This window comes from Cinclus cinclus, chromosome 18, assembly GCF_963662255.1.
Source record: "Cinclus cinclus chromosome 18, bCinCin1.1, whole genome shotgun sequence".
NCBI lineage: Eukaryota > Metazoa > Chordata > Aves > Passeriformes > Cinclidae > Cinclus > Cinclus cinclus.
The window spans coordinates 9590865-9607172 of record NC_085063.1 but is presented as its reverse complement, the minus strand read 5'-3'; the positions used below and the strand labels follow the sequence as shown (position 1 = coordinate 9607172).

Here is a 16308-nt window from a genome sequence, read left to right as displayed (position 1 = left end):
AATAATGTTGGATGGAGGCTGCTTTCACTCAAGCTATACTTAAGACCTCAATCAGAAAAAAAAAAAAAATCTGGATAGCTGAAACATGATCTTGGAGATTTGGGTTATTTGGCAGGAAAGTAGATGGAGTGCTACAAAGGTTCTTCTTCCAAAGAAAATCTCAAATGAATGACAGAAAAAAAATTGGGGGGGTGGGGGGGTGGGGGGAGGGAGAAGGAAGGAAGGAAGGAAGGAAGGAAGGAAGGAAGGAAGGAAGGAAGGAAGGAAGGAAGGAAGGAAGAAAGGAAGGAAGGAAGGAAGGAAGGAAGGAAGGAAGGGAGGAAGGAAGGAAGGAAGGAAGGAAGGAAGGAAGGAAGGAAGGAAGGAAGGAAGGAAGGAAGGAAGGAAGGAAGATGAAATTTTCCACACTTTAGTCAGCACTGTATCTACCCAGATATCTTTGGTTGGCTTTTATGCCAAGGAAAAATTAGTTTCTGGCCTCTTATAAGCTAAGAGGCATGGCAGAGAGGTACATCTGCAGAATGCCAGGCTCTAGCTGTACTTCTGAAAAATGTATTTACTGTTTACAAAATTTAGGCTGTAAGCTGTGTTTTGAGGAATGAGATGGAAGATCTGAAAGCCAAGCAGCTGATCTCCACTGATCATCAGTTTGCGTCTCATCAGCCAAGGAAAAAAAAAAAAGATTTAGTTCCAGAATTATTTTTTAAAAGAACTGGAAAATATAGAACAACAACAACAACAACAAAAATCTCATAATTAATACTTCTAAGTGGATGAAGAGTGTCCTAAAAGTATCCCAAACACCAGCCCTGTTGTTTCCCTGGGAGTTGTGAACAGAGAAAAGCTCGACCACAAGTGAGATTTACGGCTGCCCTTGGAAGGTGCTCACCACGACCCAGAGCACGCTCTGCACCGTGGGCTCGAGGCGTGGAGGGAAGATGGAGCAGGGAACGTGCTTCCTCCCCGGGGAATGGGGTGGACAAAGGGTGTCTCTGCCATGCCACCTCGTGCCGTGCCTGAGAGCCCTCCTGTGTCCCACGGAGCAGCAGGTCCACGCCGTGCCCCGCAGCGAGAGGAGCTCAGGAGAAGTTGCTAACGTGGCAATGTGGCGATGGCGTCGTGCTGCCTGTGTCACCTGTGCCCAGCATGGGTGACAGAGACACGGGCAAAGCCTCACCTGCCCCTGGGCACGTGTCGAGCCTGCGTTACACCGAGTTACTCAGCTACAACCCCAGCAATAAAATAAAATAAAGAAGCGTAAACCGAAGCTCTGCTGTCACTCCCGTGAGCATCTGCCAGCTCTGCCTGTGCTGCCACCACTCTCCATTCCCCCCCAGCCTCGCTACCCTGCAGCTCCAGCCCGAGGCAGGCTGGAAGGAAGGAAGATATGATTTAAGGTCCAGCATACACGTAGATACATCGGACTGCACAGCACAGGAAAAGCACGGTAATACCTAGGAATGCTTCCCTCGATGGTGCCACGACATGGTACACACACGCACACACACAGAAATCTACAGGGAATGCATGGGGATGGCGTGTTGGCAGTGATACAGACCTTGGCGATGGTTCAGGCTGCTGCTCTTTCCTTTAAACAGAAGCAATAGTACATTAGCATGGTGTCAGGTGGCAAAAGATGTTGCTGCTTCACTGTTAAAACATAACGAAACGACAATACCAAACAATACAACTAAGTGGAAGTTGTGGACAGAAGAAAGGGAAAGGAGCACTTAATTCCTGGAGTTTCTGGCCCGGACAGAAAATCACTGGAGACTCACACAACCTCAGAGAAGACACATAGAACGCACAGGGTTGAAGATTTCACCCCAACCCATCCTTGTGCCTACGTACCACTGAGACACCTGAGGGCTGTGTGATTTGTGTGAGCACGGGAGGACTTCTGTGAGCTCAGAGAGCAGCCCCCTTCCTTTGGAAATGCACTGCCTTCATGTTTCTGCACATGGGGAAGGGTTTGAATGGCTCCCATGACCTTGGTGCATTTGCTCTTCCTCCCTGGCCATTGGACAGAGCTCACGCCAGATCTCCGAATGCACGGATTCACACCAAATGCTGGGATTGGACATGGGGGGGAAGGAGCATGGACCCCTGCCCCAGCATCCTGACACCTCAGCTGGGGTTTATGCCCCCAGAGCCTTTGGCAGCTACTTTACCAAAGTAGTTGGCAAAGGTGACATGGAGGGAGTGAGACACCACAATCCATGTTTGCAGTTTTATATTGAGATCTGAAACTGGACTGCCCTGAAAAATCATTGAGGACAAAGTGAGCTGAATGCCTACAAAAGTCAGCCAGGACACTGCAAACCATGCTGAGGCCACACTGAAAACTACCCCTCGCCTCCACTGAGTAGTCACTGTGCTGGTATTTCCCTCCAGCAATGTGGAAAACCTGCTTCAGCTGCTTTGATTCACAGTTCCTACACTGGGGAATGGTGTTCGGGGGGGGCCTCGACCAGCCCTGCCCCTGCAGCCCCCAGAGAGGGAGCAGACCGTGTTTCTCAGCAGATACAGCTCTGCATTCCCTAACACAGGTCCCTTCTCAGTGTGATGCTGCGCCAGCCCTGGCCCTGCCACTGCTCAGCAGTGACCACTGAGAGCTGCACAGAGCCTGACCCCTCTCCCTCAGCTAAAGGCAGCAGCCTGGAGAGACTAAGAAAAATCTCCTTCCCGCTCTCTGCATTCTGCTCAGAAAAGCTTGGAAGCCCACCTCAGTCACTAGCTGAAATATTCACGTTTTAAAATTTTCAGGCTGACCCAGGGGTGTATTCTTTATGGAGGCACACAGCCCAGGGCAAGCCCCATCCCACACCTCCCAGCTGGCCCCAGTGCCCACTGGCACCTCTCCATCCCTCCCAGTGTCTGCACACTTCCCATTCACCAACAGGGCAGCCTTGACCACTCTAAAACCCCAAGAATTATCCCTCCCAGCAGAGGGCGAAGGTGCAGGACTCCCACCCTTCTGGGGGATTCATGTAAACCTTGCCACAGCCAATTTAGCAAAAATGTCTCACTGCTTCAACCTTGCCTGCTGTCACTGGAAGGAACAGAGAATGAATTAACACATCCTGGGCCCGAGTGTCCTCTGAGTGTGGTGAGGAGCAGAAAGGTCAGAAGAAAACTGGGATCACAACCTCCATCGGCCCCTTCGAGAATATGACTGAGCTGTCAGTCAAGCACTGTGACATTGCTCCAGAGCCAAGTTAGACTGAAGGAATTCATGTAGAGCATGGGAGAGGGGCAGGGAGGAGGTCACTGAGTGACCCATGTGGGACCAGCTGTCAAACCTCTTTCATCTTCAAGGATGTCCATATGCAAAATGCAGGAAGGAAAAAAGAAAAAAGGAGAAAAATACTGCAAGGAGTGTGTGTTCCAAACTCTCTTAACTCTGCTGCTAACCTGAATGTCAGTCCCGACTTGCTCTTCAGGTTCCTCAGCAGCTCCAGCTGGTTCAGAGGAGGGATGAGTCTAGAAGGAGAAAACAAAGAGCATTAATATCCAGACAGAGCTGATTCCCAGAGCCTCCTGTCTCGGCAACTTCCCCTGCTGCCCCATCCTTTCAACCAGAACCAGCTTTGTGCCACCAACTGCAGCTGGGGGACAGCTCAGGAAGGATGGAGAGGGGTTTGGCTGCTACTTCCAATAGTGTCCTAAGGCAGAGCAGTGGGGTAAGAGAGAGAAAGTGACAGCAAGAGAGAGAGAGAAACTTGTCTGCACCACTGGATTTTGAACCTCCCCAAAACCAAGCAGCTGCCAGGGTTCCTGGGCAGCCTGGTGGTGTTTTGGCAGAGCTGTAGTCTGGCAGGTTGGCTTTGTTAAATGGAGAGAAACTCCAGCTTTGGTGAAAAATAGGACAACTCAACCCTGCTGCTCTTGGGAATGTGTGAAGGCATGGGAAGGAACAGCTTGTGGAGCAGAGAAAACAAGGATCTGGGGTTGGGAGCATGCCAGGAGAAACAGCAGTGTGCTCTGGGGTCAAGTTTAACCAATTCCCTACTCTCCATGACAGGTTTTACCCCAAAATGAAGCAAAATCTTGTGTCACTGCCTTCCAGAAACCACAGATCTTCCTTCTCTTCTCAGTAAAAAGAAACAAAAAACAAAAAAAGAATCTGACAATGGGAATCCTGGTAAGAATTTTAAAATCCAGTGAACAAACACCCTGTGGCCCATCCTGCTTTTGTGCCTAAAAGCCATGGAATTAGTTCCACATCCATTTTTGGGTTCTTCCCTGAGACCCTGGGCTTGCTCCATAAATATTTAATATTGATATTCCCAGCCAGGTTTTCAACCAAGAGAAAAATAGGCTGGAGGTGTTGGAGGAGACTGTAAGAAATGAGGCTTCTAACAAAATAAAGGGAGAGATATTCATGCCCACATTTTTTCAGCCATGGTGAAACCAATATTTTCACACTTTAAAAAAACCAACTCAACTGGAAAAGCATCTTCTCTGCAGGCACAAAACTTATCCTCAAAACTACAGTGGCTCAGCAGAGATTTTGTGTTCACAAGACTGAGGCAATCAGAAAATTTTCCAATTCTAAGTATGGAGAAAAGAATAAAAATAGGCCTGAAAAATTTTGGCTCAGCTCCCCAGTCGCTTCCATCCAGAGAAAAGCACATCCTGATCTGCTGAATTAATGATCCTCTTCATTCCAGACATCAGGAAGAAGCTGACCTTGATGCAGTGGAGCTGTGCATGCTGGACTGTCACCTCCCTTCAAACACACCGTTGGGTTTGGAGATGCATTCCAGGTTGGGAGATGTGGTGCATGAAATCCAGCACAGGGTGTACTCAGCAGGTAATGAAGGCTGCACAACTCTTCTTTGATGAATTAACTCCTCAGGGAGGTCCATACCCAGCAGAACACAGGACAATTGCCCCACTTTCTCCAGCTGGGATTGCAAATCCAGGGCTCTCACTGGCGCAAGTCTCAGCTGAGGAGCTCATGAGCTCAAAAGACTGGAGGATTCAGGATTCCAAAAGGAACTGTTTCTTTTGCATCAGCCCATGGTCTGCAGTGTGCCGAAGGTGGCCACCCCTGGAGCCACCACAGATGCTTCCACAAGGAAGTACAGACACACAACAAACACAGAAATTCATTTCTGTGGCTGGTTCATGGGCCTGGTACACATGAGGTGAAAATAACTGGTATTTTACTGAAATAATTATTATTAAAAATGGGTGAAAACTTAACACATATACTTGACCTGAAGTTTAATCTCAACTAAGTGCTCAGCCTAACCTGTCACTGCAAGAGCAGCTTGGGGAAGAGCTCCTGCACCACACCATTTCTCCAGAACCTTGAAAAACAAAAAAGGCAGAACTCTGTACAGCTCTTGAACTGAGCTTTGCTGTGGAATGCTAGATGCACAGCACCCTGCCCTGGTGTGTGCCCAGGGCACAGGGGACACAGGTGCCACCATGCCAGGTGCAGAAGGAACCTCTGTCTGGGGCTCCCATGTTTTCTCTCTCTCCTCCTGGTCCGGGTGTCACTGGTTAGCAAGGGAAGCGCGTTCCGGTTAAGGGGGAGCTGGCTGAGGAATCTGCACACCACGGGACACACACAGCTCATGCCACCCACCACAACAACACCTGTGAGCAGCTGCAGGTCCCCCCAGCTGCCTCCACCGCCCCTCCCAGTACAGCACAGAGAAAGGCCACACTAACTCTGGGAGCCGGCTCCCATATCCACAGGGAAAGGCGGATCTGCTGTTCCCGAGGGCACAGATAACTTTTCAAGCATTAGGGGACAGAAGGGAGGTCATGCCTCGGGCCAGGACACCACCAAAACCCCATAACACAAGGAGGGCAGCAGCACACGACACGGTGGGAGCTACACAGACACACCACGGCACGCACACGGACGCCACGATGATTTTTTGGAACAGTCCCAGGATGAACAGTTAAGGAGATGGTGACAAGGAGATGGGTGCTGGAATGGGATGGGAACCTAAATGAGCCTCCATGCAGTGCTGGAGTTCTTACGAGCATCCAATTTTTTGCCCTAACTATGACTTTATGTCTCCAGCTGAAGCTATTTTTCATGACTGAGAACATTTATGAAGCTTATAAAATACTTCATTACAACAAATGGAACAGAAGTGGCATATTCTTATTCCTCTCCCAGTAGTAGAAAATTGTCTGATTCTTAAAACAGGCTGTTATTCAGCACAACAGGAAAATATATTCTTAACATTATACTTGCAGTTCATTGATGCAATTTGCTATAAATTAAGCACACAGAGCAGTAAGTGTGATTTACTAAGGCTTTAAAACTTGCATCTGTGAAAACTGGAACTGGGTTTCAAAATCAGACACTAAATCACATCAGCTCTAGTGGCATTACTGCATCTAGTGAGGATTTAAATTGCTCTAAGAACAGAGCTTGGCCTGCAGTCTTGAAATACAAGTCATTTATTTCCCATCTTAAAATATTAACTTGACTACACCTTCAGATACCCATCTCATATAAAGTATGCCTATGATTTGCAAACCTACTCCTTTCGGCAGAACCTGAGATAATATTATTTATCATAAATCTTACACAGCCATATCCAGGATTTAGCATTTCGATTGATCCCAAAAGGTTAAGTCCCAGACTGAATAACTGTGGATAATAACTGCTTAGCTCTAGGTGTGTCTTGGAACTAAAAACTGAAATGGAAAAGTCCTGCTGAGATGAAACATTCTTTCACCAAAAAATCAGATTGGATTACTCAAAGAAATGAATTATCATATCAGTTCAGCATTCCAGATCTTTTTCTTCTCCAGGTTTTACCCTCAAAAGCAGGCACGGCTGCTCTGGAAGTTTTATTCTGTGCTACCACTGATGTGCCCTGTGGTGCCACCACACCAGCAAACTCCAAGCCAGCATTACCAGGTGGGCACAACTGCTGCAGTCAGAGCCAGATAAATGACACAATGAAGGATGGGAGAAGAGGGCTGGAGAGAGGGAACACACAGGAGTGAGGGCAGAGGGAAATGGAAGATGAATGGGGATGTTTTTTGTTAAGCGTTGCATGGATCGGGGGAGGTTGGAAAGACCATCAAGAAATCATCCTTAACAAAGCAAGCTTATCAAGCACGCTCCCATTCTTCTTCCTTACATCATCATTTTGGCAATTTCCCAACATCTGTGTGTACCAATAGCTAAAATGTACATGGAGGTGCAGGGGGTTAGTCTGTAGCAGCAGGTGGGCACGGCTTTGGGCTTTCACTCATTCCTTGGAAAAAACTCATCTTCAAAGGTTTTTTCTGGTTTTTTTTTTTTGTTTGTTTGTTCAGTTCTTGTTTTGTTCTTTTTTTTTTTTTTAAATTCAAAGCTTTGCATGTTACAGTCCCAAATGAAGAACAAGGAGTGACATGACACACACTTTCAGAGTCACATGCACTTCATACCTGGAGGCACCATACGTTTGCGTTTGCGTGCTTTTCAAGTGTTTTCACCAAAGAAAACCAAAGGGGTAAGAGAAAGAAAAAAAGGGGAGGAAGTTGGGGTGGAGGAGAGGGGGAAAGAAACAGAATAAAGAAAATTAGCATATGAACGAAGTGTGTCCCCAGGAGCAGATGCTGTGGCCAGGCTCACAGGTGAGCACAGGAGCGTGGGCTCCCACTGTGGCTGGCTCAGGAGCCACGTGTCACCCTTGGGGACAGGCAGCTGGCACCTTGCTGCAAGAGCAAATGGGCACCACGGGGCAGGGAAAGTGTGGGGGCCTCCCAGAGACCTTCCATGGGACATCCACAGCCCTCAGCCACACCAGCTCCCTGGGCTGGGCTGCTGAATGGGCAGGATGTGCCCATGGGCTTGTTTTTTTTAGTGAAGACCAATACATGACAGTAGCTTAGATCAAGGTCTTGCTCTCATGAGTGACAATAAGAGCAGATTTTTTTTGCAATAAATCCAGTGGCTGATTCAGATCAGGTTATTTATGACTCCTGGGTGCACCAAGTCAACTCATGCATCACAACCCAAACCACACCTGCACACACAGAAGTCTTGTGCATATTTCAGAATTTGGTTCTGCCACATTTTGGATTTAAAGGTGAAATCTGTGATTCTCTCAGAGGCCACCATATTTTCCCCCAAACAAATCAGAGTAGCTCTACTGCAGTGATTGAAGAGATGCTCTGGAGCCATGTGAGCTCCTCCAAGGCATGTGTAAACATCTTCTCATATCAAGCAGCCAAGCCTTTCCAGAGATGCCTTAGGAAGAGAGATGAGCTAAAGGCACAGGCTCCTGCTATGAGGAATAAGCAGCTCAGTGTTGAGCAGAAAGGATGCTGAGGCAGTGGTGACTGCAGATCATCCCCGGGCACCAGAGAGGGAGATTTTGTGTTCCTCTAGCCCACTTCCAAACCACACTGTGCATTGCAGCCACAGGTCAGCAGCCATGGCCTCAGGAGGCTGCTGGGCTCGATGTGCTGCTATGGCTGCAGCAGCAGCACAGGGCTGCCAGTGCCTGCCAGCTGGCTTGGGGAAGTGGGGAGGCAAGGAGAGATGGTCAGTGTGAGTGATGCAAGCTGCAGCCAGAACATACAGTTACTCCCTTTTGTTTTTTTTTTTTTTTTTTTTAAAAAAAAGTCCACTTAATGTATTTGACATTAAAGCATTCAAAATATAGTCAGAAGCATTCAAAATATAGTCAGAAGGGGTTCACTGCTTTTTTGGTAAAAAAAACCCAATTTAATTGAGGGCTGAATCGCTTGGTGCACCCACGGGTCACTTGTCCAGGCGTTGTTCACTTGATCTGTGCACAAACAGGAGCTGGGATTTAAGGGAGAAGCTGAGAGTCCAGAGAAATCCATTTCTATGGAAGCCCAGGGTGACAGTGCTGCGTGGGGCAGAGCAGCACCCACAGCAGCAGCCAGCAAAACTGCTACAACCCTGCTACAAATCTGTCCTGGCTTTTTACTCAAGATAAGCAGGCACTTCAAACTACATTTTTTTCCTCTTTCTCCTCCCCAGAATTTCTATTTAGCCTTTTCTGGAGATCTTTAGCTCAGATTTCTTCCTGCATATTAGCTCTGTGGAAATACAGGTTTTAACAAGGGGGTTGTGTAACAGGTAATCAAAAGGGTGTCACTGCATGGCTGGCTGCATGGTAAGTTCAGTATTTCAAAGAGCAGTAAAATCTGGCAAAGTCCACTGAAAACAAGCCCTGAGTGCTTGCATTTTGCAGTGGATTTTGGGCCAAGCTTCATCCTCGTCCCCTCCAGTAGCTGATCACAGGCAGTGCTGCAAAGGTACAGCCAAAAGGTCAGGTACTGGGAGGGAGAGTTTCAATGGGTGAGTTTAATGCTATTGGAGAACAGCTTTGTTCTGTTCTGTTGGGTTGTCGCTGTTGTTTTGGGATTTTTTAGACAGAATCTTCAAGTTGGTTCATAAATTTCCAGGGAAAAAGCAACCAAACATACACTGGGAATGAAACCAATGAGAACTTAACTGACCACAACAATGGGGCTTCCAACAGGTTTTTATGATGGGTTGAGAGGCTGGCTGCAGTGTTTGAAATGCAGGCTAAAGCTTACCCCAGGAAATACATCCAGGCTGTCTGCCTGAGGGCTAGAAGGCACTAGTAATATGGGAAAACAGGAAGGGATAATTCCTGCAGTGGCACAGCCCAGTGCTGGGCCACAGCCCTGTGTGGGAGCAGGGAGATGGGGCACAGGGAGTCCCATCACACCCAACACAAACCCACAGAGATACAGGAATATTTAACAAACATATCCAGCCATTCTAGAAACCCAGAGAGTCATGGATAGCCTCTAAAAATATACCAGGAATGGGTGCAAGGCCCTGCCCAGGACACAGGGAGGTGTGGGGTGAAAATGAATAGAACATTGTGCATTTTAGCTTCTGAGGAAGCCAGCAGCCCAAAGGGGACATGAAGGACACAGTGCTTCCCCATGTCCTGGTGGGCTGGGAGGCATGGGGGACTCTGTCCCCAGCTCCATGAAGCTCCAAATCCCAGGAGGATGTGAATTTCCACAGCACTGCTCTAACCTGTGTGGTTTCACCTTAAAAACCTGCCTGGTTTTACTGCAGGTGGAGCAAGGCAGGTGAGTGCTGCTCAAACACTGTGGTGTTCAGCAGCCTCATCCATCATGGTTCCAAAGTCATTCCCTGCGTGTGTCATCACCCTGGGATGGATAAATGAGATACAAGAGATGGGAAAATGCTCCCTGAATCCTGAGTTTATTTTCCTCCTCTTAGAGATAAAAGAGAAAAAGAAAAGAAAGGAGGACCCAGGGAAAATACACCTGGGAGAGTGTCAGGCTGGTCAGGGGTGGGAGAGAAGTTTGCTGAAAGGCAGAAGGACCATTAGAGACCAGTTGGACCAGCAAGGAGAGCCTGAGAGGGCACAAAGAGCTGCAGGTAGGGTGAGGGTGGTGTTTACCTATGATCCAGGGCAGCTTGGAGGGAGGTCTTCACACCTGGGCACGGCAACTGTCACAACACAATGCAACTACCAGCAGGCGTGGAGAAATAAAAGTGAAAAGAAAAGAATGTACACACACAAAGACATGGGAAGAAAAAAAAAAACAAAACCACAAAGCAACAGGGAAATTAAAATCAAGTCAAAAAGAAAAACAATGAAAAAATACAAAGCAAAAAAAAAATGTCCAAAAGAAAAAGCATATACCAGCCCTTAGGAGCTCAAAATCAACATTTTAACAAACAAAAATAAAAGTATATACATAAACAAAATTATATATCCAAATAACTATGGAGACAGTGGCATCACGAGGAAGGCAATGGAGGAGGAGGCTGGAGGAAGAGGTACCTGTACATGGGGACGGTGACGGTGCGTTCGTAGTACTGCCAGGTGGAGTGCAGGTCTGTCCGGGACAGGTTGGTGGCATAAAATCTCCAGGCCGCCTGTGCAGGAGAAAACCCAATGGGACTGTGCACCCAGGCATGGCCAGAACCACCCCTGGGTTTATAAACCTCAACCAACACCAAGTGCTATGGGATGGATCCAGCATTCTGCCTTCTCTTTGATCTGCTAAGTGACAAACTTGGGGTGGTACCACAGTAATCCTGTCCATGTGAGCCCAGTTAAAAATGATGTGGGTCTCAAGCATTCACTGCCAGGCTGAGGTCAGGATGGGTGATGTTGCCCATTAAGAAGTGAAAAATGTGGAGAGAGAGGAGCAGGGGAATGTAAAATGACTAATTTCAATTCTCCAAGACCTACACCAAGGGAAACCTTCTGCATGGACATCTGTTCTCATGAAGAAAATGCTCCCAACTGTACTGTTATATCAGGATAAATATTCTCTTTGGGGAGAAAAAAAGGGTGAAAACAGACTGTCCTAATGCATTTGTCTTGCTGAGCTGGCTGCTTGCTGAATCCCATCCCTTTTCTCTCTAGATTCCCAACCACATATGCTGTTTTCCCATGGTTGATTTCCTGGCATTTATTCCCAGACAAAGCCAGTCACCAGCTTCTGTCTCACACCTCACAAGGCCCCATTTGTCCCCTCCCCAACTTCTAAAAGTCTGTGAAGCCCCCTAAAACCAGGATGATGTAACCACAAGGCTCCTTGGATGTGACCCTCACCTGGATCAGGCCTGCTGCTGGGTTTCGCCTCTTCTCAAAGTGTTTTTGTCGATGCTGCTCTTGCACCTTCAGAGCAAACCCTGAACCCAAGATACCCTGGGAAAGAGAACAACAATTTGCTGCTAGCAGGGGTTTAGTTAAGCTTCCACTTCAAAACTGTGGCCAGCTTTCCCTCCAAAGGTTTTTTCCCAGCTCAATTTTTAATTCAAACTTAGAGGAAGGAAGGAGCCTCCATCCTGGTAGCTGTGGCAGACACTCTCCAAGGGGCAGAAGACTTTGCTGGCACTCACTGGAATTGTAAATTTTCCCAATCTACCTCCGACCAACTGATAAAACACAAAAGAACCCCAGCACACTGGCAGTCAGCAGATTATCCCATAGGAATCCAGATCTTGCAACACATTGAAATGCACTGCCAAAGGGGCAGGGGGGATTTGCTGAAATGGTGTAATTGCAGAATAACAGACTGCTTTGGGTTGGAAGTGTCCTTAAAGCTCACCTCATTCCAACTCCCTGCCATGGGCAGCAACAGCTTCCACTAGATCAGGTTGCTCCAAGCCCAGTCCAACTTGGCCCTGATGGAGCAGCCACAGCCTCTCTGGGCAACCTGTGCCAGTGTCTCACCACCCTCACAGGAAAGTATTTCCTCTTAATATCCAATCTAAATCTACCCTCTCATCTTAAAGCCATCAATTACCCCACAGAACAGTCTTCTGGGGAAAAAAAAAAAAAAAGCTTTTTATTCCTTCATAAATATTTGTGCAGTCCCAAAATGAAAGTTCCCATCCCACTTGCTCATGCACACCATGCCCAAGTTGTGGATATTCAAACAGGCTCTCTCTTTTGTCTCCCTCATTTTTTTGTTCATAAGCCACAAAGCATCACAGTCAGGAGGTCTCTGAGTGCATCACAGTGCATCAGTGCAGCTGTTAGACAGCCACCAGCTCCAGGGGCTGGGGACAAGGCCCAGGTGAGCTCAGCTCCCCCACTTACGGCAGGAAGGGCGAAGAAGGAGACACCGATGAGAGTGAAGGTCGCCGCCAGCAGCCGCCCGTTCCAGGTCTGTGGATACTTGTCCCCATAGCCGATGGTGGTGAGAGTGATCTGCAGGGAGGAGATCAGTGCCCAGCCCTTGGTCAGACAGCCTTAAAACTGAAACAACGCAGCCAAAACTCATACAGCAGCCCAGTGGCACGTGGAGGAGCCAGGAGGCAGCTCAGGGACCTGGGGGACCAGCAGGGATGGGCAGCTCCACGGGATGCAGAGACACTCTGACACACACCCTGCTCATGTGCAGGTTTCACACCAGTTGGGAGCATTTTGGTGCCTTTTGCTGTCTCAGAGAGAGCTGCCATCTGGTGCAGAGGCTGGCAGAGCTCGGAGCCTCCCCCAGGAGGGGTTGTGCCTTCGGCAGGGGAAGCGAACCGGCACCGTTTCCCTAAAGTCCCTTTCGGCAGCTCAGGAAAGCTGTTTGCATGCACAAAGACCTGCTGCTTTTAATTCCCAATGTTCCCAGCAGTCCCTATCAGTTGGGAAGGTCTCCACTCCCCTGTTTAAAAACACCCTGTAAGGCTGAGAGGATGAATTATGGCTCCTTCACAGCACCTCATTTAGGGATGGGTTTTGTGTTATTGCAATGCATGAAGAGAGCTGGCAAGCTGCTGTCTGTATTTTGGGGAAGGACCTGAGAGATTTATAGCAGACAGAGTCCCCTGAATTTCAAACTGCAGGGGAAGACACTTTTTCCTACTTCAGCCCATGGATGTCACTAGTGGGAAATGCTGGCTATTCCCACAAGGCTTCCAAGAGGATTTGGAGAGCCTGGGACTGGCAGGGCAAAGCAGAGGGGGATGGTCTGATTAGAAACATCTTTGAGACTTCTGATCCCAAAGGCTGTCCCTGTAACACAGCCTCCATGGACAGTGTTGGCCCCAGGGATGGGAGCTGACACCATGCTGATGTGGCATTGGAAACACGCATTCCATTTAGAATAAAAAATCACTTTAACACAAATGCAAGAAGAATCCCAAAGCACTTTTTAATTGGGCCCACTAAAAGCCTTATCAATTAGATGCTATTTTGACCAAGTGGTAAAAAAATGCATCAATGTGCTAATCCCTACTGAAACAAAGAGTCGGAGCAAGGCTCTCTCCATAATCACTGCAAAGCTGGTTTACAATATTTCTGTAATTTCTATAGACAACAACAAGTGTTAGATACACTAAGATTAACCAAAGGATGAGCTTCTGAACCTGAAATTTGATTTATCCCATCTCTCAACATCTGCCCATACTGGATCCATGAGCTGGACTCTGACAAAAACTGTTGATTTAAATGAAGCTCTATTTTTTTCTGTACTTCTCAGTGACAAAACAGTCTCAGAAGTAGAAGGAATAAATCTGCCCATCGTTCTCCCCACACTGAGCTCTAATCTGGACTGTCACTTTTCCCTCATTGTTTATTTTCTCATCATGTCGAATTGGGCTTTGTTTTTATTTTTCTATCCTAACCAAGGGGCTTGCAAAGCAATTTACTGTCTCTTTCCCTCTGTTGGAATGGAGGAGCTGCTTGATCAGCCAATTCCTCCCCAGGCCTGTTATTGGGATTTGATCAGATTGGGGATTTTCATTACATGCTTTGTAATCAAGGCCAAACTAGTGATGGAGCAGAAGAACAATAACACAAGAAGATTAGGATGTCATTAATTCTCTCTTTGTTAATAGGGTAATCCAATAATTCACATGCACTGACACACACAGAGCAAACCACAAGTATTGCCCTTTCAGCAGAAATGTGACAGGGAATGCTCACCCCACTGGAGTCATTCTGCTACTTAGGCCCTATTAGTTTTATGAAATTTATTCCAGTGTGTTCAACAGCACTTTGCCCAAGTGCAATTTCAATAATTAAAGGGCAGCAATAGTGTTCAAAACAATGATCAAAGCACCCTGTGGTACAGGATCTCTCTCTGACCTGCCTCTGTCATGACAGAGCTCAATCCCACAACTGCCAGCACAGGAGTTCTCAGTTCCCCTGCAGCTCCAGCTAATTCAGAAATGTGATCCCCTAACAATTTCTATGAGGTTTGTGTAAGAAAAAGACCTAAATGGAACAGCCTGAAGCCATTTAATACAAATGTTAACTAAGCACTCTCTAAGTCGATACCTCGCATAAGTGATAGAAGATGGAGGGTTAATGGACATTTTATTTTAATAACCAGCAGCTGCTCTATGGAAATTACTTACCAGACCCCACCAGAGTGCATCTGCGTATGTATCAAAGTGCTCATTTTCTCCCTTCTCGGCCAAGTACACCAGGAAAGAGGCCAGGATGAGGCACAGGAAGCCAATATACCAGGCAGTAATCAGCTCCTGCAAGATCATTAAAAGAAAAGAGAATAATTGCAGTCCTGCTGTGCATCTCCAAATGCTGAGTTTCTTGCTTGCTGCTGGATCTGAACTTTCCCTGCATCTGTTTAGGTTTTGGGACTTTGGCTGGAGATCAGTGATGGCACTTCTGGAGATGGCATCATGGCTCTGCCAGGCCTGAAGACCAAATCATCCAAACACAAACAGCAAATGGAGGAGTGTTAAGACCTCCATTATTGCAAGAACTGGAACTGACACCTTAAAAACTCTGATATCCCCACTTCACAGAGGGAAGTGGAGTTGAAACTGAAATATGAACCCCCAGATCTCTGGAGACTCTACTTTGGGCAGTTCCAGTCCACTCAAGGAGGAGGAGTTGTGAAGTTGGGGTCTGGATGGACTGTCCCTCAGTTGCAGGGAAGTTTTAATTCAGAATTCACAGGAGTGATTATTTTTTTATTAGGTTAGTGCAAGGATAGACAAAAGAGACCCACAAATTTACTATAATTTTTACACAGTGCTGGAGAAGCTGGCTGAGCTTCTCTGGGGAAAAGAAAGTGAAGGAAGCAGGAGAAATATTAAAATCATAAATACAGCATCAGGCAACAAGAAGTTACCAACAAACTCTTCCCAAACTGATCCCCTTACACCAGGGATTGGCTCCATTACTGGAATCTCTCTCTCCCTTTCCTTCTTGACTGGTGGAATACTCCACCAGCCATTGTGTCTCTGACTGTGTTGGTCTCTTGTGTTACCTATGGTATCCTTCCAATCTCCCCAGGCCGGGAAGAACTTTGGGATGGAGAGCTGAACCCAAGCAGTGTCTCTGGTGGGGAGAACACAAAGAGCAGCTGCACGTCCTTGCCTGGGCCTCGCTCACCTTGCTGTGTGCGTAGACCACAGAGCCCAGGAGCTTCCAGGTGCCTCCGCGCCGGTCCATGCGGATCATGCGCAGGATCTGCAGGAACCTCAAACTCCTGAGCGCCGAGGTGGCAAAGACGTTCCCTTGGGACCCCGCTGCCAGCACAGCGATGGATGCGATCAGCACCATGATGTCTGTGGGAACACAGGGCAGGGAAAGGTGAGGAAGCACTGCCAGATCACCACCAAAGGGAATGGCGCTGCCGCTGCCTCGGGCTGTGCGTGATTGGTCTCCTACACTTGTGTCCTGTGCTGGAAGAACACAGCACCGATCTGAAATTGGATGAAAGGAGCCACTGCACACCACGTGGAAATATCCTGGTTTCCTTCTCCATGCTCATCATTCCCATACAAAATGGGTAAAATGCTGCAAAGCCTGAATTTTGATCTGATTCAGTGTTAACACTGGATTAAATTCTTGCCAAAAGCCCCTTCTT

The 16308-nt window shown here is 47.5% G+C and overlaps 1 protein-coding gene across 7 annotated transcripts in view; it reads right to left on the bottom strand.

The window, feature by feature from the left end:
* The window catches only part of KCNQ2 (potassium voltage-gated channel subfamily Q member 2), a 61838-nt gene that overhangs the window by 19904 nt on the left and 25626 nt on the right, over positions 1-16308 (bottom strand). For 5 of the 7 annotated variants that reach the window (XM_062505362.1, XM_062505364.1, XM_062505363.1 and 2 more), the window contains exons 4-11: positions 15831-16006; positions 14828-14953; positions 12576-12686; positions 11583-11678; positions 10803-10897; positions 7417-7446; positions 3415-3483; positions 1559-1588 (exon numbers count right to left, since the gene is read on the bottom strand). In XM_062505362.1, the coding sequence (XP_062361346.1) occupies positions 1559-1588; positions 3415-3483; positions 7417-7446; positions 10803-10897; positions 11583-11678; positions 12576-12686; positions 14828-14953; positions 15831-16006 (733 nt within the window). Of the gene's footprint in view, positions 1-1558; positions 1589-3414; positions 3484-7416; positions 7447-10031; positions 10502-10799; positions 10898-11582; positions 11679-12575; positions 12687-14827; positions 14954-15830; positions 16007-16308 lie in introns of those variants that run through there. The other 2 variants (XM_062505366.1, XM_062505368.1) reach the window with 2 other exon arrangements.